Source organism: Pristiophorus japonicus, chromosome 9 (genome assembly GCF_044704955.1).
Source record: "Pristiophorus japonicus isolate sPriJap1 chromosome 9, sPriJap1.hap1, whole genome shotgun sequence".
NCBI classification, from domain to species: domain Eukaryota; kingdom Metazoa; phylum Chordata; class Chondrichthyes; family Pristiophoridae; genus Pristiophorus; species Pristiophorus japonicus.
Genome location: NC_091985.1, coordinates 92,264,082 through 92,288,129, shown reverse-complemented (window position 1 = coordinate 92,288,129; position 24,048 = coordinate 92,264,082). Strand labels below are relative to the sequence as shown.

The 24,048-nt window shown below is 45.4% G+C and overlaps 1 protein-coding gene across 6 annotated transcripts in view; it reads left to right on the top strand.

Moving 5' to 3' along the window:
• The first annotated feature begins 10,924 nt into the window (after positions 1–10,924).
• mtif2 (mitochondrial translational initiation factor 2) overlaps positions 10,925–24,048 on the top strand; it is a 68,339-nt gene continuing 55,215 nt past the window's right edge. For 2 of the 6 annotated variants that reach the window (XM_070889578.1, XM_070889574.1), the window contains exons 1-3: positions 10,925–10,965; positions 14,536–14,739; positions 23,418–23,529. In XM_070889578.1, coding sequence (XP_070745679.1) covers positions 10,954–10,965; positions 14,536–14,739; positions 23,418–23,529 — 328 coding nt within the window. In that variant the 5' untranslated portion in view covers positions 10,925–10,953. Of the gene's footprint in view, positions 11,057–14,535; positions 14,740–23,417; positions 23,530–24,048 lie in introns of those variants that run through there. The other 4 variants (XM_070889575.1, XM_070889577.1, XM_070889580.1 and 1 more) reach the window with 4 other exon arrangements.

Genomic DNA, 24,048 nt, shown 5'->3' with positions numbered 1-24,048 from the left:
GGTGCCACCCCAGCAGCCTGGCACTCAAGCAGAGTGTCAAGCTGATCGATTGTGGCACAGACCCCGCGTACAAATTGGCAACGGGGTGCACAAGAAAATTGGAATTTTTTTTTTTTAGGAACAGCCAATCACCTTCCTTTTAACTTTCGCCCCACTAGGGCCGACGCCCGGTATGCGTCCCCTGAAGCTGTCGCTGTCATCGCCCAGGGCAGCTTCAAAGGGACGATATCCAATTTAGGGTCTGGAGCGCTGCGCACGGTGGTGATGTCAGTATCGCTGGTGCAGCAGAGCAGTGCGCTACATGTTACAGCTGCCGCTAAACTCCCGCCGAATTTAGCGGGAGTTGTTAGCGGTTCCGCACCTGGTCGCAAAGTCGTTTGTGCCCCGAGGTGCAAATGACCCAAATTTCTCTCCCATAGTATTAAATGGAATATGGTTAACCAGAGGAAAGAAGGCACAGAAAGGGATAAATATTTGTTTTTCAGATGTAGGTAGTGGTATTCTCAAGGATCTCTGCTAGGACCTCGTTTGATTTCTATTTATAGGCATAAGAATAACTGTATAGAAGTTTTCTGAACACACCAAATTAAGGGCATGAAAAAGAATGAGCAATGTTACAGGAAGACTTGGACAGGTTAATGGAGTTGGCACATAGGTGGCAGATGCAGTTAATTGCAGAGAAATACGAAGCATAGAATCTTCCAGCACAGAAGGCAATTCAGGTCATCTTCATGGCATTTGGGGGAAAAAAAGTATACTCAAAACAGTAAGACTCAGCAGAATAGTGAGATCTAGGGGTATAGGGGCTGAAATTGCCCTGTACCCCATTTGAGGGCGGTAACCTTCCAGGCCCAGGACTCTTACTAACCGGGCTGGATGTTCTGCCCCTGGTGTGCAATTGGACTTTGCACCTCTAAAATGAGGTGGAGTGCTGTCTCAGGCACTCTGCCTCGTTGGAGGGGCACTTCCAGGGTGTTAGCGCGGCGCTGAGTTCAGCGCCACGTTGAAGAGGTCAACTGCATGATGGCCGCCATTGTCGGGCCAACCTTTGGAGTTTGGAGTTCTTTGAGGATGTAATGAGCAGGGTGGATAAAGGGAAACCAGTAGATGTCATATATTTGGATTTTCAGAAGGCATTCGATAAGGTGCCAAATAAGAGGTTACTGCACAAGATAAAAGTTCATGGGGTTGGGGGTAATATATTAGCATGGATAGAGGACTGGTTAACTAACAGAAAACAGAGAGTCGGGATAAATGGGTCATTATCAGGTTGGCAAACTGTAACTAGTGGCATGCCACAGTGATCAGTGCTGGGGCCTCAACTATTTACAATCTATAATGTAGCCAGATTTGCTGATGATACAAAGACAGGTGGGAAAGCAAGTTGTGAGGAGGATGCAAAGAATCTGCAAAGGGATATAGATAGGCTAAGTGAGTGGGCAAAAATTTGGCAGATGGAGTATAATGTGGGAAAATGTGAGGTTATCCACTTTGGTAGGAAAAATAAAAAAGCAAATTATTATTTAAATGGGGAGAGATTGTCAAAATGCTGTGGTACAGACGGATCAGGAGGCCCTTGTACATGAATCACAAAAAGTTAGCAAGCAGGTACAGCAAGTAATTAGGAAGGCAAATGGAATGTTGGCCTTTATTGCAAGGGGGATGGAGTATAAAAGTAGGGAAGTCCTGCTATAATTGTGCAGAACATTGGTGAGACCACACCTGGGGGCCAAAATTGCCCCCCGCCGAAAATGCGGCGCATTTCGACTGTTTTCTCCACCGCAGTAATTGTGGTGGCCTCTTGTGCAAAATTTCACTCTTTGGCTTTTTTTTTTGAGTGACCCAGAGAATGGTGGAGGATGTGCAGCGGTGAACGGAAGTTTGGTAAGTAGAGAGGCGGAAGTGGGGGCGGGCAGAGTGTCCGCCACAATCACTCATCAGCGTAGCGCTGATGATATCATCACGGTGGCGCGTCACCTTGTCTCTCCCCTTCACTTAAAGGGGAGAGCTGCTGTGATTCTTTAAGTTCGGTGCACTGGGCCACCAGGGAGGGTTTCGGCCGGGCCAGCGGCCTGGTACCCAAGAGGAGGTGTCAGGCTGCGTGTTGGAGGCCCAGCCGAACCCGGGAGCATAATTGTCGGCCAGACCTGGCAGTCGGCTGACAAAAAAATAAGATGGCAGTTGTGGCAGTGCACCTTCCCCTTTAATGGCAGCCCCATCGCCATTTTGCACACACTGCAAGCACAGTGCATCGACAGAAAAAGCTGTCGGTATCGAGCAGCGGGAGGAAGATTTTCAGCGCGGAATTTCACATTTGGGGTGGGGGTGGGGGCGTGTGTGCTATGCTGACGTACTTAGGATGGATCGGCAGCAGCAGAGCAGTACTGGGGGGAACGGGTCACCAATGGGATACCACAGAAGCGGAATTTTCAAAATGGTGGCCATTCGACTAAAAATCGTCGGCTATTCCACTCCGCAGCTTGGCCGCCAATTTCCAGCAGTAACAGGCCTTAAGGGAAGGGGCGATTTCGGCCCCCTGGAGTACTGCGTACAGTTTTGGTTTCCTTATTTAAGGAGGGATATACTTGCATTGGAGGCAGTTCGAGAAGGTTCACGAGGTTGATTCCTGAGATGAAAGGGTTGTCCAGGTTGGGCCTATACTCATTGGAGTTTAGAAGAACGAGAGTGATCGTATTGAAACGTATAAGATTCTGAAGGGGCTTGACAGGGTAGATGCAGAGAGGATGTTTCCCCTCGTGGGGGAATCTAGAACTAGGGGCATAGTTTCAGATTAAGGAAACGCCCATTTAAAACAGAGATTAGGAGGTATTTCTTCTCTCAGAGGGTCATGAATCTTTGAAATTCTCTACCCCAGAGCGATGTGGAGGCTGGGTCATTGAATATATTTAAGGTGGAGATAGACAGATTTTTGAATGATAAGGGAGTCAAGGGATAAGGGGACGGGCAGGGAAATGGAGTTGAGGCCAAGATCAGATCAGCCATGATCTTATTAAATGGTGGAGCAGGCTCAAGGGGCCAAAGAGTCAGACAACAAAATAAAATGGCGGCCCGGGCCACACACGGCCTCCCCTTTCAGGGACGCCCCGGGCGGATGTCAGCGCCCCACGAAGCTGGAGCCGACATCGGCCCCCGCCAGTCTCACGACCCGAGGTGCAATTTCCCCCACATGCCGCAAAGCAGTCGGCGCCGGGCGTAAAGGGGTCGGTGTGCCTGGTGACGATGTCATTGCCTGTTGTGCGCCGGCCCAGGGTGCTACTGCCAAATTGCCCCCAAAATATATGGGGCAATTTCGCCTGAGGCGCTATTGTTGCCGGCCCCCGGGCAAAAAGGCCAGTGCACCCCATTAGCACCTCCGGAAGTGCTAATGGGGTGTAAGAAAAGGACAATTTCGGCCTTATAGATCCTTAAAGATAGTTCATATTGAAAAGGTAATAAAACAAAAGGAACAGAGTTCTCGGTTTTATATACCTAGAGACATTGAATATGAAAGCAAGGAAATTATGTTGAAATTGTACAGGATATTGGTTAGAACACATTGGTTACCCCATTGTAGGAAAAAGAAAGAAAGACTTGCATTTATATAGTGCCTTTTACGTCCACCGGACGTCTCAAAGCGCTTTACAGCCAATGAAGTACATCAGTACCTTAGGAAGGATGTTAAACCCACACGAAGGGTACAGTGAAGATGCACCAGAGTGATACCAGGATAGGAGGTTAAAATGAAAAAGAAATGCTTGAAAAACTGTGGCTTTTTTCACTGGAACAGAGAATATTAAGGGGGATCGAATAGAGGTGTTCAAATTATGGAAGGTTATAGAGCGTAAATAGTGAAAGGTTGTTTCCACTGGCTGACACATTGATCACAAGGAGACTTAAACTGAGGATTATCACGAGAGGAATAAAGGGGGACATTAGAAGAAATGTTTTCATAGAAAATTATTACAATAAGGAATGATTTACCACAATGGCTATTGAGGCAGAGGCTATAACATTATTTAAAAAGAAATCAGAAAGTAAGAGAAAAAAAGAATACAGGAAAAGGACAGAAAGAAGACTTGCATTTATATAGCGCCTTTCACAACTACCAGACATCTCAAAGCGCTTTACAGCTAATGAAGTACTTTTTGGAGTGTAGTCACTGTTGTAATGTAGGAAACGCGGCAGCCAATTTGCGCACAGCAAGCTCCCACAAACAGCAATGTGATAATGACCAGATCATGTTTTAGTGATGTTGATTGAGGGATAGATATTGGCCGAGACATCAGGGATAACTCCCCAGCTCTTCCTCAAAATAGTGCCATGGAGTTTTTTGCATCTGCCTGAGAGAGCAGAAAATGCCACAGTACAGCAGGATATGGGGGTACTTGTGCATGAAACACAAAAGGACCGTCTGCTGAGGGAAGGCATCATCTCGCCAGTCGAATTCAGTGACTGGGCGAGCCTGATCGTGCCGGTGCTCAAGGCGGATGGGTCGGTCAGGATATGTGGCGATTACAAGGCCACCATCAATCGGATGTCACTCCAAGACCAGTACCCGCTACCGAGAGCAGAGGACCTCTTTGCGACGCTTTCAGGTGGCAAACTTTTTTCAAAATTGGACCTGACCTCAGCTTACATGACCCAGGAGCTGGCGAGTGAGTCGAAGAAGCTGACCACCATCACGACACACAAGGGGTTGTTTGAGTACAACAGATGTCCGTTCGGGATTCGCTCGGCCGCCGCGATCTTCCAACGAAATATGGAAAGCCTCCTCAAGTCGATTCCAGGGACAGTGGTTTTTCAGGACGACATCCTCATCACAGGTTATGATACTGAAGAACACTTGGAGGAGGTGCTACGCAGACTGGACCAGATAGGGCTGCGACTGAAAAAGGTGAAGTGCGTCTTCCTAGCTCCAGAGGTAGAATTCCTGGGGATGAGGGTAGCAGCAGACGGGATCAGCCCTACTACGTCCAAGACGGAAGCGATCCAGAGAGCACCCAAACCCCATAACACGACGGAGCTGCGTTCGTTCCTGGGGCTCCTGAACTATTTTGGTAACTTTCTTCCCAAATTGAGCACGTTGCTAGAGCCGCTACACGTGCTCCTACGCAAAGGTCGCGAATGGGTCTGGGGGGACAGCCAGGAAAGGACTTTTAATATAGCACGCAATTTGTTATGTTCCACCACTCTGTTAACACTATACGACCCATGTAAGAAACTTGTGTTAACGTGCAATGCATCATCCTATGGTGTCGGGTGTGTGTTGCAGCATGTCAATGTCAAGGGTCAGTTACAGCCGGTAGCTTATGCCTCCAGGAGTCTGCCCCAGGCAGAAATGGGTTACGGGATGGTAGAAAAGGAGGTGCTCGCATGTGTATATGCTGTAAAGAAAATGCACCAGTACCTGTTTGGCAGGAAATTTGAGCTGGAGACAGATCACAAACCCCTAACGTCCCTTTTGGCCGACAACAAGGCCGTAAATGCAAATGCATCAGCCCGCATACAGAGGTGGGCACTCACATTAGCCGCCTATGACTATACAATTCGGCACAGACCGGGCACCGAAAACTGCGCCGATGCACTCAGCAGGCTCCCACTAGCCACCACTGAAGGGGCTACCGAACATGCTGCTGAGATGGTCATGGCTGTTGAAGCTTTCGGAAGCGAAGGCTCACCCGTGACAGCCCGTCAGATTAAAGTCTGGACAAATAGAGACCTGCTATTGTCTCTAGTCAAGAAATGTGTCTGAATGGGGACTGGCCAGCCACGTACAGGGCATGCCCTGAGGAATTTGAACCATTTCACAGGCGCAGGGATGAACTCTCGATTCAGGCCGATTGCCTACTGTGGGGAAACCGCGTAGTCATGCCCCAAATGGGCAGAGAGGTGTTCATCAGAGAACTCCACAATGAGCACCCGGGCATTGTCATGATGAAGGCAATTGCCAGGTCACATGTTTGGTGGTTAGGGATAGACACAGATCTGGAACTTTGTGTTCGCAGGTGCAACACGTGTGCCCAGCTGGGCAATGCGCCCAGGGAAGCCCCTCTTAGCCCCTGGCCATGGCCCGCCAAGCCTTGGTCACGCATCCATGTGGACTACGCAGGTCCTTTCATGGGAAAAATGTTTTTGGTTGTAGTAGACGCCTACTCCAAATGGATCGAGTGTGACATTTTAAATTAAAGCACATCCTCTGCCATGGTAGAAAGTATACAGGCAATGTTCACCGCCCACGGTCTATCGAACGTCTTGGTCAGCGACAATGGCCCGTGCTTCACAAGCACTGAATTCCAGGACTTCATGGCAGGCAATGGAATTAACCATGTCAGAACGGCACCGTTCAAGCCGGCCTCAAACGGTCAGGCAGAACGAGCAGTGTAGATAATCAAACAAGAGATGCTCAGAATCCAAGGGGGTTCTCTACAAACCCGCTTATCACGCCTCCTGTTGGCCTTTGGATCCCGGCCACACTTGCTCACAGGGGTTCCACCCGCAGAGCTGCCAATGAAAAGGACGCTCAAAACCCGGCTATCCCTTATACACCCTACTATGAAAGAAATTGTTGAGAGCAGGCGCCAGCCACAATATGACTACCATGACAGGAATGCGAGGGCGCGATGTATTGATGTAAATGATCCTGTTTTTGTCCTCAACTACGCTGCAGGGCCCTAATGGCTCACAGGCACTGTGACTGCCAAAGAGGGAAATAGGATTCTGGTAGCTAAACTTACCAATGGACAAATCTGCCGCAAACAAGTGGATCAAACAAAAAGGAGGTTCAGCAACCCCATAGAAGAAGCAGAGGAAGAACACGATGTAGAGTTCACTCCACCACAGGTGACCGAACACCGGAACTAAAGGGAGGAGAGCCCAATCACTGTGGGCAGTCCGGATAGGCCTGAGGCACCGCAAACAGCAGACACTCAGGCCAGCGCCCAACAACCGGAGCCCCAACTCAGGCGCTCTACAAGAGAGCGTAAACCACCAGAGAGACTCAACCTGTGATCCCAATAAGACTTTGGGGGAGGGAGGTGATGTCATGTATTCAACCAGCATTGTAACCCATGTATAATCTGACCTAAGTTGTACACTGTGAGAACAATGACCACTAGGTGGGAGACACTCCTAACCTGGATCTTCAGGTATAAAAGGGGAAGCTCCACCCACCTTCATCACTTGAGTGCTAAGGAATAAAGGACAGGTCACAGACTGACCTTCTCTCAAGCATGGGCCTCGTGTACATTTATACTGTATAGTAAGGACCTATCAGATAACTCCCCAGCTCTTCCTCAAAATAGTGCCATGGAGTTTTTTGCGTCTGCCTGAGAGAGCAGAAAGTGCCACAGTACAGCAGGATCTGGGGGTACTTGTGCATGAAACACAAAAGGATAGTATGCAGGTTCAGCAAGTGATCAGAAAAGCCAATGGTATCTTGGCTTTTATTGCAAAGGGGATGGAGTATAAAAGCAGGGAAGTTTTGCTACAGCTATATAAGGTATTGGTGAGGCCACACCTGGAATACTGTGTGCAGTTTTGGTTTCCATATTTACAAAAGGATATATCTACTTGCTTTGGAGGCAGTTCAGAGAAGGTTCACTAGGTTGATTCCGGAGATGAGAGGGTTGACTTATGAGGAAAGTTTGAGTAGGTTGGGCCTCTACTCATTAGAATTCAGAAGAATGAGAGGTGATCTTATAGAAACGTATAAGATGATGAGGGGACTTGACAAGGTGGACGCAGAGAGGATGTTTCCACTGATGAGGGAGACTAGAACTGGAGGGCATGATCTTAGAATAAGAGGCCGCCCATTTAAAACAGAGATGAGGAGAAATTTCTTCTCTCAGAGGGTTTTAAATCTGTGGAATTCGCTGCCTCAGAGAGCTGTGGAAGCTGGGACATTGAATAAATTTAAGACAGAAATAGACAGTTTCTTAAACGATAAGGGGATAAGGGGCTATGGGGAGCGAGCAGGGAAGTGGAGCTGAGTCCATGATCAGATCAGCCATGATCTTATTGAATGGCGAAGCAGGCTCGAGTGGCCGTATGGACTACTCCTATTCCTATTTCTTATGTTCTTATGTTCTCATCACTGAAAGTGCAGCACTCTCTCAGCATCGCACTTGTGCTCAAGTTTCTGGAGTGAGACATGAACCCACAACCAGGGAAAGGGCTCTGCCACTGGCACAGTGGATTGAACTGTCTCTTTATGTACTGTAATTTTGATGACTTTCTCCTGTTCCAGTCCTCTTTTGTAACCTTTAGTTACCGATAAAACTCTAAGTTCTATGACTCATTGGTTCTGAAACATATTGGGACATCATATAAAGAAGTGATAAAGCGCTATATAATTGCAAATTCTTTCTTTCGTTGTCCTGGCTATTCTTTGTATGTGAACCATGATGATGAGTATTACTATACTATTTGACTGCAAGAGGAATCATTTCAGAGCCTGACTCTGCCCTCATTCCACATTCTCACAAGCGCACTTCCAGCAAAGGGCCAACTTCCCTTCTGAGACCTAATGATGTGAAAGCCTACAAAATACTGCGGATGTTGGAAATCTGAAATAAAAACAGAAAATGCTGGAAATACTCAGCAGGTCAGGCACCACCTGTGGAGAGAGAAACAGAGTTACTGGCTGGAATTTTTCGGGTGGTAGCGGGCGCGATCAGGGGTGGTTAGGGTGGGAAAGTTGTTGTTTTTGACAGCGGGTTGGGAACCTCTGCCACTACGTAGATATTGTCAGTGTTTGCAGCAGTTCAATGCTGTAGTGCACTGACAGCACTATGTTAGATTAAAAGTCAAATCTAATGTGGCCATGGTCCCTTTAAAATCACGGCTGAAAATGCGTCATAAATGATGTAACCAGACATAATCCATTTAATTGGACCGGGTAACGCACTGGGCGGGCTCAATAGGCCTTTTTAACTTAAGTTTGTTTACAGCAGTGGAATGGAGCCAGCAGGTTGTGGGGGAGGTGTGACCCGCCATGGCCACCTCTCATACCGGACCTGCCGAGGTAGGCAAAATTCCGGCCAATATTTCAGGTCGATGACCTTTTGGCAAAAAGCTTAATAGTAGCACCCTTTCCTCGCCCCAGGTAAGATCAGGTAACTCCACATACAGTAGGAATCAAACCGGCAACCTTTTTCAGCAGTGTGGTTTGGCTAATCACTGAAGAAACTGACGAAATCATTAGCAATGGTGCAATAATTGAACTTTTAATTATTCAATGTTTCATGATTTGTTTGAATGATAGTACAGTAGGCAATCGGAGTTTGCTTTCAGTTTGTCGCCTCCCAAATCCATGCCCATCGTTCCCACAACTCCATGTTAGAATCCCTCCAATCAGGTTTCCGCCCCGCCACAGTACCGAAACGGCTCTCATCGAAATTACAAATGACATCCTATATGACTGTGACAAATGTAAACTATCCCTCCTCATCCTTCTCGACCGATTTACAGCCTTTGACATGGTTAACCACTCCACCACAGTCCAGCTGGGTGGGACTGCACTCGCCTGGTACCATTCTTATCTATCTCATTTTAGGTAGAGAATCATGTGCAATGGATTTTCTTCCCACCCCAGCATTGTTACATCTGGTTTCTCCCAAGGATCTATCTTTGGCCCTCTCCTATTTTTCATCTACATGCTTCCCCTCGGCAACATCATCCAAAAACACGTCAGTTTCCACATGTACGCTGACGACACCCAGCTCTTCCACACCACCACTTCTCTCGACCCCTCCACTGTCTCTAAATTGTCAGACAGCATGTCCAACAACCAGTACTGGATGAGCAGAAATTTCCTCCAACTAAATATTGGGAAGACCGAAGTCGGTCCCTGCCACAAACTCTGTTCCCTGGCCACTGACTCCATCCCTTTCCCTGGCATCTGTCTGAGACTGAACCAGACTGTTTGTAACCTTGCTGTCATATTTGACCCTGATATGAGCTTCTGACCACATATCCGCATCAAAACATGGACTGCCAATTTCCACCTCCATTGCATGTTTTTGCTCTGCCTCAGCTCATCTGATGCTCAAATCCTTAGCCATGCGATTTATTATGTCCAGACTTAACTATTCCAACACACTCCTGTCTGGACTCCCATGTTCAACCCTCTGTAAACTTGTGGTCATTCAAAACTCGGCAGCCCAAGTTCTAACTCGCAGCAAGTGCCATTCACCCATCACTCCTGTGTTCACTGATCTACATTGGCACCCGGTTAAGCAACACTCGATTTTAAAATTCTCATCCTACATTACAACAGTGACCACACTTCAAAAGTACTTAATTGGCTGTAAAGTGCTTTGGGATGTCCGGGTGATCGTGAAAGGCACTTATAGAAATGCAAGTCTTTCTTTATCTCCTTATGTCTCTGTGTCAAATTGTGTTTTATAACACTCCTATGAAGCCGCCTTGGGACGTTTTGCTACGTTAAAGGCGCGATATAAATATAAGCTGTTATTTGAAGGCTTACTGTTGGGTCGCAACAGCTGTTTTAATTTAAAATAGTGCCCATTCTTCTCAGCATTAGAACACCATTTCCAGCAGATTTGTCGCTCCTTTGTAGCTTTATAATGTGAAATGTCGCTTCTGCTATTTCCTTGGTGTTGACTGCTTCAGCTAACACGAGTTTTTAACATTGTATTTCCTCACCCTTTACTAACATGGTGGTCGAGGATATGCCACAGAATGGAGTCTCTTTTACGAAGATGGCGATCGTGATATGCCACAGAATGTACTCTCCTTTAGTAACATGGCCGCTATAAGGCTTCGAGTGGAATCTCCTTTACGAAGATGGCGATCGATCGGTACATGGTACAGAATGTAGTCTCCTTTACTAAGATGGAGAAAACGTGGCTTCACCCGTTTCTTTGTTGCGCTAGGCGATATCGTGCATTGTGGGAAATCTAATGGCGGCTTCCAGAGAGTGATGAGGGTCAGATGCGGCTCCCGGTAAATTACTGATTAACATGCTTTGTATTGTGGCTTGTCAGCGGAGCTCTGATCGGTAGGCGGCAGAGATCGTTGTGAAACGCAAGGATGGGTGGGATATTTTGTGTTTTATGTCTATTCAATTTAAGTAAAGATTTATACCATCTTTTCCCACCAATTCCCTGTTCCAGGTGTTGACTCATTGTTGAGGATAGCTGCTTTTGCCACTTTCCTCCCTTCGCCTTGCTCACCGGGCCAAACTTCCCCTGAGGTCCCCGGCTGGGGTCCTGAACTCGCACCTTCCTCCAGTTTCTCTCCTATCACCCTCTGCGCTCATCTTGTCCACTTCCTGCTCCCTCGACCCTTGGTGCTGACCACCCAATTTCCCTTCCTGGCTCCCATGTTAGCTGATATTGTTAACAATTCATTCCCTTCGAGTATGATCCCATCTCCATTAAATCTGGCCATCATCACCCCTCTCCTCAAAAAAAACAACTCTTGACCCCTCTGTTCGTGCAAACTACTGCCCCAACCTCCATTACTTCTCCAAAGTCCTTGAACAAGTTGTCGCCTCCCAAATGAGTGCCCATCTTTCCCACAACTCCATGTTTGAATCCTTCCAATCAGGTTTCCGCCCCTGCCACAGTACAGGAAGGGCTCTTATCAAAGTCACACATGATATAGAATCATAGAAATTTACAGCACAGAAGGAGGCCATTTCAGCCCATTCTGCCCGCGCCGACCGACAAAGAGCTATCCAACCTAATCCCACTTTCCAGCTCTTGGTCAGTAGCCTTGCAGGTTATGGCACTTCAAGTGCACATCCAAGTACTTTTTAAATATGGTGAGAGTTTCTGCCTCTACCACCCTTTCAGGCAGTGAGTTCCAGACCCCCACCACTCTGGATGAAATAATTTCCCCTTAAATCCCCTCTAAACCTCTTACATAAGAACATAAGAATTAGGAACAGGAGTAGGCCATCTAGCCCCTCGAGCCTGCTCCGCCACTCAACAAGATCATGGCTGATGTGGCCGTGGACTCGGCTCCCCATAACCCTTAATTCCCTTATTGGTTAAAAATCTATATTTGTGATTTGAATACAATGAGCTAGCCTCAACTGTTTCCCTGGTCAGAGAATTCCACAGATTCACAACCTTCTGGGAGAAGAAATTCCTTCTCATACCAATTACTTTAAATCTTTGCCCCCTGGTTGTTGCTCTCTCTGCTAACGGAAATAGGTCCCTCATGTCGACTCTATTGAGGCCCCTCATAATTTTATACAACTCAAAAATGGTCTTCCCTCAGCCTCCTCCATTCCAAAGAAAACAAACCCAGCCTATCCAATCTTTCCTCATAGCTAAAATTCTCCAGTCCAGGTAACATCCTCGTAAATCTCCTCTGTACCCTCTCTCGTGCAATCAAATCTTTCCTGTAATGTGGTGATCAGAACTGCACGCAGTATCTAGCTGTGGCCTAACTAGTGTTTTATACAGTTCAAGCATAACCTCCCTGCTCTTGTATTCTGTGGCTCGGCTAATAAAGGCAAGTATTCCGTATGTCTTCTTAACCACCTTATCCACCTGGCCTGTTAATTTCAGGGATTTGTGGACATGCACTCCAAGGTTCCTTTGTGCCTCTACACTTCAGTGTCCTACAATTTAATGTGTATTCCTTTGCCTTGTTGGCCTTCCCCAAATCTCCGGATTGAATTCCATTTGCCACTGTTCTGCCCACCTGACCAGTTCATTGATATCTTCCTGCAGTCTACAGCTTTCTTCTTCATTGTTAACTACACTGCCAATTTTTGTATCTTCTGCAAACTACTTAATCATACCCCCTACATTCAAGTCTAAATCATTGATATATACCACCAATAGCAAGGAACTTAGTATTCATCATCATAGGTAGTCCCTCAAAATCAAGGAAAAGTTGCTTTCACTCTAAAAGTGAGTTCTTAGATGACTGTACAGTCCAATATGGGAATTACAGTCTCTGTCACACGTGGGAGAAACGGTGGTTGAAGGAAGGGGTGGGGAGTCTGGTTTGCCGCACGCTCCTTCCGCTGTCTGCGCTTGATTTCTGCATGCTTTCGGTGACGAGACTCGAGGTGCTCAACACCCTCCTGGATGCTCTTCTTCCACTTAGGGTGGCCTTGGGCCAGGGATTCCCACCAGCACCTAGTACTGAGCCCTGCATGACCACACTCGAAACAGCTTTCCAGTCACAAAAACACCCATCAACTATTACCCTTTGCTTCCTGCCTCTGAGCCACTTTTGGATCCAACTTGCCACTTTGCCTTGGATTCCATGGGCTTTTACTTTTGTGACCAGTCTACCATGTGGGACCTTATCAAAAAGCTTGCTAAAATCCATATACACACTACATCAAATGAACTACCCTCATCGACCCTCTTTGTTATCTCCTCAAAAAATTCAATCAAGTTAGTCAGTCGCGACCTTCGCTTAACAAATCCATGGTGACTGTCCGTGATTAATCCATGTCTTTCTAAATGAAGATTTATCCTGTCCCTCATAATTCTTTCCAATAATTTTCCCATCTCCGAGGTTAGGCTGACTTGGGGGTTCAGGATCACAAGATATTAAAAGTAGCACCTCAAGTGGACAAGATTATAAATAAAGCTAATAGAATATTGGTTTTATGGTTAAGGTAGAAAATATAAAAGTTGAGATGCAATGATGAATCTATATAAAACCTCAGTAAAATTAGACTTACAGTTGTGGGCTCCATGCTATAGGGAGGATGTTGAGGCAATGGACAGGTTACAGTGTTCACCAGGATGCTGTGTGATACAAATACAAAGAAACACTTAAAGTTGGGAGTGTTTTTGTCAGAGGAGATTATGGGGTGATTTGATTGTGGTGTTTAAAATATGATGGGATGGAACAGAGTAGATAGAAATAGAAAATTTTTGGCGATTGAGGGCTGTAGAGGCATAGTAAAAGCTTAAATGTAAAAGATTTAGGAAGGAGAATAGAATAAACTTTTTTAAAGAGGTTTGTAATGCTTTGAAATGCACTACTGAGTTGATGATTGAAGCATATCAACATTTAAGAAGACTCACTGTCTAGGTACACAAATGAAGAATGGCTACTTGAGCAAGATGTCAGAGTCTGGCAGGCATAACATGGTCATCCTCATCCTTTTCATGAGCAGTAATCTTAATCCCACATCTCTGTTCCCATATTCTTTTATGCCCCTTTTTTTTCAACCACCTAACTTGTTAACTGAATTCCATACACATGTGCATAAGCAGGGATATGCTAATTCAGTCCAAATGAATCATCAATACTGGGACCTTCCTGGTTTTACTAGCTTAAGCATTCAAGTATTTTTTTAAATTAATAATTTGAATTTGTGGATTTTTGTAATATTGTAGTAACAGTGGTGATAAAATGTTTATGATAAACATGTTATAAAGAAAATAACTTGCATTTATATAGCGCCTTTGACTTCCTCAGTACTTCCCAAAACACTTTGCAGCCAATGAGTTATACATTTTATACGTTTAAGAATTTTATTAATGTTGACAGTCTTAAAAATGCTTTATAAATAAATGATTTTGTTCCCAGTTGGTGATGATGATGAGAAGATTGTTGTTCAGACTGAAGCCTGTGATGTGGAAGAGGTGTAACCATGCGATCCATACTTTGAGATGGAGAGATACATATGACTCGAGGCTATGTCCAGGTCTATTGATTCTGCAGCAAAGCTGGTTACCTGGGGACATCAACAAATTCAGCCTCCTATTCATCAGGCTTTTAGCCACCAAAAAGGTATGGTCATCTATTACAGTTTTTGGTCTGGTGGTAGTTTCTTCTCTGACTTACCACCTTGCATGACATAGATATCTAACCATTAAGTGGCATTTGTGAGAGTCTATGCCGGTTCACATTTTCTGACATAGATTAATGAAATAATAAACATTATCTGCCTCCCATTTAGAAAACTGCAATTATGTCAATTTCTTCATTGCCAAGGTGGGCTGCTCCAATTAACTTGAACAATATTGCATTTTTCAGTTCGTGACGTAGTGTAGAGTTAGTCATTATAAGTTACACTTTAATCATGACTAAACATTATACTAATGTTGGAAAGTTCATGCAATTATGCAAATGGTGGCATTGAAAATGTGTTACACTTCTATACTGATGCACATGGAGCCATCAGGTATCAGTATAGATAACTGTCAAACATATGGTTGATCTCTGTTGTAAGTGCAAGAGACATAGACACATTGCACAATAATAGTGCATACCAAGAAAAATAGTGCATACCGAGCACTAAACAATGCAGAAATAATTATGGTTACATCTAGAAGGTGAGCAACCACCATGCTGAATAGTTTGTCTACATATATGGAGAAGTTCCATCTCATATGAAAAGAACATAAGAATTAGGAGCAGGAGTAGGCCATTAGACCCCTTGAGCCATTCAATAAGATCATGCCTGATCTACCACAACTCCACTTTCCTGCACGGTCCCCATATCCATTGATTCCTTTAATATCCAAAAAAAATCTATCAATCTCTGTCTTGAATATACTCAAAGACTGAGCCTCCACAGCCCTCTGGGGTAGAGAATTCCACAGATTCACCACCCTCTGAGTGAAGACGTTTCTCCTCATCTCTGTCCTAAAATGCCCACGCCTTATTCTGAGACGGACCCCTGGTTCTAGACTCCCCACCCAGAGGAAACATCCTCTCTGCATGTACTCTGTCAAGCCCTGTCGGAATTTTATATGTTTCACCTCTCATTCTTCTAAATTCTAGAGAATATAGTCTACTCAATCTCTCCTCGTAGTACAGTCCTCTCATTCCAGGAATCAGTCTGGTAAACCTTTGTTGCACTCCCTCTATGGCAAGTGTATGATTCCTTAGGTAAGGAGACCAAAACTGTACACAATACTCCAGGTGCGGTCTCACCAGTGCCCTATATAATTGCAATAAGATGTCTTTACTCTTTTATACTCAAATCCTCTTGTAATAAAGGACAACATACTATTTGCTTTCTTAATTGCTTACTGTACCTGCATTTTAACTTTCAATGATTCGTGTAGAAAGACACCCAGGTCCCTCTGAACACCAACATTTCCCAAACTCTCACCATTGAAAAAATACTCTGCTTTTCTATTTTTCCCACCAAAGTGGATAACTTTAAATTTCTCCACACATATTCCATTTGCCATGTTTTTGCCCATTTACTTAGCCTGTCTATATCCCCTTTAAGCTTCTTTGCATCCTTCTCACAACTTACATTCCCACCTGTAATGTTTGCACCTGTGAGGATGCTCACAGGTTTGTTGAGCTGCTAAAAAAAAATGAAAAAAAAGAGGGCAGTTAAAAATGTCTGGAGTGTTCTCCAGATCGGGGGGGGCACTTGATCTAATGTTTATTTTGTGCCCCCCCCCCAAAAGAGTTGTTGAGCTGCTGACCCCTCCCCTTTTATAGGGGGCACTTGTAAATTATATGGTTTTAATGCCCAAAAAACCCCACAAAAAAACAAAAAAAAACATTTATTAAAAAAAGGGGCAGTTAAATGTCTGGAGTGTCCCCCAGATCGGGGGGCACTTGATCTGACGTTTATTTTGTTCCCACCCAAAAGAGTTGTGGAGCTGTTGGAAAACACAAAAAAAACCTACGAAAATACAAAAATAACCCCCAAAAAAACAAAAAAGGGCCTTGAGAAATGTTTGGAGTGTCCCCCAGATCAGGGGGCACGATTTATTGTTTAAGATTTGGGCCCCAAGTTTCCACACGCGGCAAAACAGGCGCCCCTCCGAGCTGGGCGCCCGTTTTTCGCGCCGAAAACGGCGCCTGAAAAAAAACGCGCTATTCTCGAGCACTTTGCAGCTCGATGTCTGCTTGGCGCGGCGCCCAGGGGGCGGAGCCTACCACTCGCGCCGATTTTGTAAGGAGGGGGCGGGTACAATTTAAATGAGTTTTTTTCGTGCCGGCAACCCTGCGCGTGCGCGTTGGAGCATTCGCGCACGCGCAGTCTGAAGGAAACATCGGCACTCGGCCATTTTAAAAAGTGCTGCAGAAAAAGTGAAAATTTGTTTATTGAACCCTTGCAAAGGCTTGTATTTTAATTTTCTTGATATTTCTGTGGGTGAGGGAGTGCATTCTGTAATTAAAGATAGACTGTGATAAATGGGACACATGCACTTGTTTTGAGACTATTCAAATTCTTTGTAACTGTTCAATTTTTAACATTTTTTAATAAAACCACATTGCCCTTCCATGATCAGCACTGAGGCTTCTTGCAGCTTTCTCCCCCTGCCGTCCATCGGGCCCGACGGCAAACGGCTGCCTCAAGTAATGAGGCTTCCTGCAGCCTTCTCCCTGCCTCCCCCCACCCTGCCGTCGGGAACGGCTGCCTCAAGTAATGAGGCTTCCTGCAGCCTTCTCCCTGCCTCCCCCTGCCGTTGGTTGGTCCCGACGGCAAACCGCTGCCTGAAAGGCCTGCCTGAAGCACTTTCACACAGGTAGGAACATGGTTTATTTAATCTTTTCTTTGCTTATAAATTTTTATTCAGATTGGATTTATTTGTATAATATTTGTATAAGTATAACTAAGGATTTATTGTAGAATATAATGACTTCCTCTCCCCCCCCCCCCCCCCACCTCGATCTCGACGCCTAATTTGTAACCTGCGCCTGATTTTTTAATGTGTAGACAAGGTTTTTTCAAGCCTACAAAAATCTTCACTTGCTCCATTCTAAGTTAGTTTGGAGTACGTTTTCACTGTGGAAACTTTCAAATCGGGCGTCAGTGGCCGGACACGCCCCTTTTGGAAAAAAAAATTCTGTTCAAAAGTGAAACTGTTCTACCTGACTAGAACTGCAGAAAACTTAAATGTGGAGAATTCCGATTTCTAAGATACTCTGTTCTCCACCAGTTGCTCCTAAAAATCAGGAGCAAATCATGTGGAAACTCGGGGTCTTAATGTTTATTGTTTACTCCAAAAGAGTTGTTGAGCTGCTGACCCCACCCCTTTTATAGGGGGCACTTGTAAATTATATGATTTTAATGCCCAAAAAAAAATCACAAAAAAAAACCACCACAAAAAAAAAAGAAAAAAAAAAAGAGGGCAGTTAAAAGTGTCTGGAGTGTTCCCCAGATCGGGGGGCACTCGATCTAATGTTTATTTTGTCTCCCCCAAAAAAAGAGTTGTTGAGCTGCTGATGTTCCATGTTTTTATGGAGTGTGCGAGGTTGCAGCCCCTGTTCCATTATTTAAAGGGGCTGCTCCTCAATTTCTGGTTGCACTTCAGTCCCACACACCTGATCTTTGGGCACCCTGTGCGGAGAGGAGTGGGCAGGTCCGAAGGCCTCCTCGTAGGACTGCTCCTGGGCACGGCCAAGGGTGCCATCAGCCGATCCAGGCAGCGGGCGGTCGAGGGGGTCGTTCAGCCTGACTGCCTGCCTCTCTTCCGTGCTTACGTCCGGGCCAGGGTGTCCTTGGAGATGGAGCACGCGGTGTCCACTGGTACGCTCGCGGCCTTCCGCGAGAAGTGGGCGCCGGAGGGACTGGAGTGCATCATCACCCCCGGCAACCAAATTTTAATTTGATTTTATGTTTTAAAGTTTAATTTGTTTTAAATGCCGGGTTTTAGTGTCCCCCTCCCCTTTTATAGGAAACACTTGTAAATTATATGATTTTAATGCCCCCCCCAAAAAAAGACCACAAAAGAACAAAAAAAAAATTTTTTTTTAAAAAGAGGGCAGTTAAAAGTGTCTGGAGTGTCCCCCAGATCGGGGGGGCACTTGATCTAATGTTTATTTTGTTCCCCTCCCAAAAGAGTTGTTGAGCTGCTGATGTTCCACGTTTTTATTGAATGTGCGAGGTTGCAGCCCCTGTTCCATTATTTGAAGGGGCTGCTCCTCAAATTCTGGTTGCACTTCAGTCCCACACTCTTGATCTTTGGGCACCCTGTGTGGAGAGGAGCGGGTAGGTCCGAAGGCCTCCTCATAGGACTGCTCCTGGGCACGGCCAAGGGTGCCATCAGCCGGTCGAGGGGGTTGTTCAGCCTGACTGCCTGCCTCTCTTCCGTGCTTACATCCGGGCCAGGGTGTCCTTAGAGATGGAGCACGTGGTGTCCACCGGTACGCTCGCGGCCTTCTGCGAGAGGTGGGCGCCGGAGGGACTGGAGTGCATTATCACCCCCGGCAACCAAATTTTAATTTGATTTTACATGTTTTAAAGTTTAATTTGTTTTAATTGCCGGTTTTAATGTCCCCCAAGTCAGGGGGCACTAGTATAATTTGCCTCTCTGTGCCCTAAAAAAAACACAAAAACCCCACAAAAAACCCCCCAAAACCCAAAAAAGGGCACTTGAAAAGTGTTTGGAGTGTCTTCCCCCTTTAATAAGGGGGCACTTGAGTTAATGTTTGTTTTGTTTTTGCAACAAAAGAGTTGTTGAGCTGCTGATGTTCCATGTTTTTATTGAATGTGTGAAGTTGCAGTCCCTGTTCCATTATTTAAAGGGGCTGCTCCTCAATTTCTTGCTGCACTTCAGTCCCACACTCTTGATCTTTGGGCACCCTGTGCGGAGGGGAGCAGGCAGGACCGAGGGCTTCCTCGTAGGACTGCTACTGGGCACGGCCAAGGGGGCCATCAGCCGGTCCAAGCAGCGGGCGGTCGTTCAGCTCGACTGCCTGCCTCTCTTCCGCGGTTACATCCGAGCCAGGGTATCCCTGGGGATGGAGCACGCGGTGTCCACCGGTACGCTCGCAGCCTTCCATGAGAGGTGGGCACGGAGGGACTGGAGTGCATCATCATCCCTGGCAACCAAATCTTAATTTGATTTTAAATATCTAAAGTTTAATTTGTTTATTGTGCCGGTTTTAGTGTGCCCCCCCTTTTAGCCAGGGGGCACTTATATAATTAGTGTTTTAAGTGCCCTCAAAAAAAAAAGGGGGCACTTGAAAAGTTTTTTGGAGTGTGCCCCCACCCTCCCTTCTTTAATCAGGGGGCACTTGTTTATTTGTGTCTACAAAAATAGTTGTTGAGCTGCTGAGTTGGGAGTGGCTTAGCCAGTCACGTGATGTTCACAAGACTCAATAAAACCCCAACCAGTTGGGTTTGGTGGAATCCATGATGAGTCAGGTGGTTGTGAGCCTGGTGGATGAACTGGTAATGTGGTACACTCACGGCCTTCTGTGGGAGGTGGACACCGGGGGGACTGGAGTGCATCATCACCCCCGGCAACCAAATTTTAATTTGATCATTTAAGTTTAAAGTTTAATTTGTTTAATTTGATGGTTTTAGTGCCCTCCCCCCCCCCCCCCCCCTTTTAGCCAGGGGGCACTTGTATAATTTCTGTTTTTAGTGCCCTTAAACCCCCCCCCCCCCAAAAAGGGGCACTGGTTAAAACATTATTTTAGAGTGTGACCCCCCCCCCCTTGCAGGGGGCGTTTGTTTAACGTGCACAATTAAAATAGTTAAATTGGTAATGTGTAGTGTGATTGTTAAACCATTTGCTAATAATCCAACTAGTTCTTAAGCAAAGAACCTATGAAACAAATACATTACACCACCTAGTTTTGCATCCTCAGCAAACTTGAATATATTACATTTAATCCTCTCATCCAAATCATTGATATAGATTATGAATAGTTGGGGCCCAAACACTGATCCTTGCGGCACTCCACTGGTTACAGCCTGTCAACCCGAAAATGACCCGTTTATTCCTATTCTCTGTTTTCTGTCCATTAACCAATCCTCAATCCATGCTGGTATATTACCCCAAATCCCACGAGCCCTAATTTTGTTTAATAACCTCTTGTGTGGCACCTTATCGAATGCCGTCTGAAAATCCAAATACATCACGTCCATTGGTTCTGCCTTACCTGCGAGAGGACACCACCGCAGGTCGGGAGTGTAAGAGCTGGAGCAAGCCACTACAACTTCCAGCGCGAGTGTGCGGCGGCTTCGGGGTGGGTGACTGGCTGGCGTCACCGGGGCCCAGGTCGGCGGTTAGAGCGTGGGCAAGAGCATTGGCGGGGCCCAGGCATGGCGGAGGAGCGGGAAGGTCGGTGTGGATGAGCGGCAAGAGATCGTGGCGGAGGTGCGGTGAATGATTGAGGCAGAGCAGTGAGAGATCGTGGCTGAGATGTGACAAGAGTTGAGCTGTGGGAGATCGTGGCGGAGGTGCGGCACGGGATCGTGATGGAAGTGCGGCAAATGAGGGTGCGGAGCCCAGAAGAGCCGAGGGCACAGGAACAGCACAGGCCAGCCCACACTGCGATATGTGCGTGCACTAGATCTGTGCAGCAGAGCAGGTCTCCAGTCGTCCTGGTTTACCCTTGCCACACGATAAAGGCCTAGCTCTGTCAAGCCTGTGTGGTGGCTGATGTGCAACGGTCACCAGAGGTTAAAAAAATCCACACACAGGCATCTTCCACCCCCTCAGTTGGAGGAGTTCAGGACTGGAACATCGGGTCCTTCATTGAAACATCCATGAACTCAACCCTTTTGGTGTGGAAGCAAGTCATCTTCGTTTGAGGGACTGCCTTTGATGATGATGACCTATTCTACTAGTTACAACCTCAAAAAGCTCTACCAGATTTGTCAACATGACTTCCCTTTCATAAATCCGTGTTGACTCTACCCAATCCTATTATTTTCTAAATGCCCTGTTACCACGTCCTTAATAATAGATTCTAGCATTTTCCATACGACTGATGTTAGGCTAATTGTACTTCCCCGTTGCCTCTCTTCCCTCCTTTCTTAAAAAGCAGGATTACATTTGCTACCTTCCAATCTGCGGGAACCGTTCTAGAATCTATGGAATTTTGGAAGATAACAACCAATGCATCCACTATCTCTATAGCCACCTCTATCAAAACCCTAGGATGTAGGCCATCAGGTTAAGGGGATTTATTGGCTTTCAGTCCTTTTAATTTCTTCAGTACTGTTTTTTTGTTACTAATACTAATTTCTTTCAGTTCCTCATTCTCGCTAGACCCTTGGTTCTCCACTATTTCTGGGAGTTTTTTGTGGCTTCTTCCGTGAAAACAGACACAAAGTATTTGTTTAATTTCTCTGCCATTTCCTTATTACCCATTGTAATTTCTCCTGTCTCAGCCTGTAAGGGACCCACATTTACTTTCGCTAATCTTTTCCTTTTTACATACCTATGGAAGCTTTTACCGTCTGTTTTTATGTCTCTCATTAGTTTACTCTTATATTCTATTTTCCCTTTCTTTATCAATTTCTTGGTCCTCCTTTGCTGAATTCTAAAATTCTAAAATCCTTGAAAAGTGATTAAAGGAAACGTAGTTTGGTCAGATTGCGTCTTGAGTACTCTGTTCAGTTTTCCTCACTGAGACACAAAGAAGGTATTCAATTTTGGGAGACTAGGAGAGTCCGATGCTGTGATGGGGGAACTGTAGATTTTCTAGATGAATGAGCTGTGATGGGCTGACTGGTCATTGTGACAGGAAAAGGACTTTGTCATGCAGTAAACAAGGAAAGTGTTGCACTGTAATCTAAAAAATTGACAGGCCACAACATTTTACAATTTTTTTTGCTGTTCTGCTCATGTGAAGTAGGAATAATACTCATTTTCTGAAATACAAATCTTAAAATTTATAAAACTTTTACAGAAGCAAGCTAATGTGGCTCAGAGAAACTTGGCTATCTTTGCCTCCCGTATTGCATTTTGTGCTGCTTCCACTGGCAGTGTGTGATGGTACTGTATCACATTCAATAAGGAAGAAAGAACTTGCATTTGTGGTCTATTGAGGAAATTTCAGAATAAGTATGCCAACCCAGACTCGTGATGTTGCTAGAACCTTTCATGTCATTGGGATGTCCCAAAATCATCCTAGACAATTAATTATTTTTGAAGTGTAATCACTGTCATTTTGTAGGGAAACATGGCAGCCAATTTGTACTCATCTAAGTCCTACAAACAGCAAAATTGGATGAATGACCAGTTTTGATAGTGTTGGGATGAAAATTTGCCAGAACATTGGAAGAATTCCCAGTTCTTTTAAAAAGTGTCATGGGATTTTTTTAAGGTCCAATAGGACAGACAGGCTTACATCTGAAAGATGGCACCTCTGTCTGACATTGCCGCACACTCTCGGTACGGCACTAAAATATTAACTAGAATATATATGCAAGTCCTAGTTTGGAGCTTGAACCCAAAAGCTTTAGAGATGAGTGCTACTACTCATATTTAAAGTTGCTCATGGAGGCAATAGCTTTGAATATAGAAACCAACCTCCAATAGATAAGTTAAGCTATTTTTCCCTTTGTAATTTTCTGCCCTCTTTTGAAGCTATCCCATGCTAGGTACAATTCCACAGCCCTCTCCAGAGACTTGAGGACATCATCTAGGCTGACACTCCAGTGCAGTACTGAATTCCTCCAGTGTGCTCTTGTCTGCTAGCTACCTTTTACAAATGTATTCTTTTGTAAATTCCTGTTTATCTCGTTCAAGAAAGGTAAATATAAGATTGCTCCAATGAAACAAAAGCAGGTGAAGAAAGAAGTGGAGATAAAGCAAAGGATGACTATCTCTGAACTTGCAGAAGCTATGGATAAAGATACAGGTAAGTCTATAAAGTTAATGTAACTCTACTAGTCAAAACAAGAAAGGTAACTGATTGCAGAATGCATTGGAGCAACAAACGAGTCCAGAAAGGTGCAGGATTCTTGCTCAGTGTCCTATACAATCTGACCATTTCTGCTATGCCATCTCATACACCCTACAAGTCTCTGATCTATTGAAGAGATTTCTGAATAACAATTCCAGCCCAAGCTCATGACGTTGCTGGCAAGCCTTCAGATGTCTGAAGCAGTACTTTCAGGGAGTTTGCATTCAGCTTTGGGATTTTGTACCATTGTAGGTACCCCAGGAGAGCTGGAGACTTGCAGGGTGAAGTTTTCCATTTCCACATGCCAGCCTGTGATTTTCTGCCCTTTTACTTTAATGATCAAAAAACAGTGAGCTGGCAAGCACAGAAGTGGAAACCCTGGCTGCAAGGTATAACCTTGGACAAATATCAAGCAAATGCCAAATGGTTCTCCATAGGTAAGACCAGAGGGTCATGATCATGTTCATGTAGCTC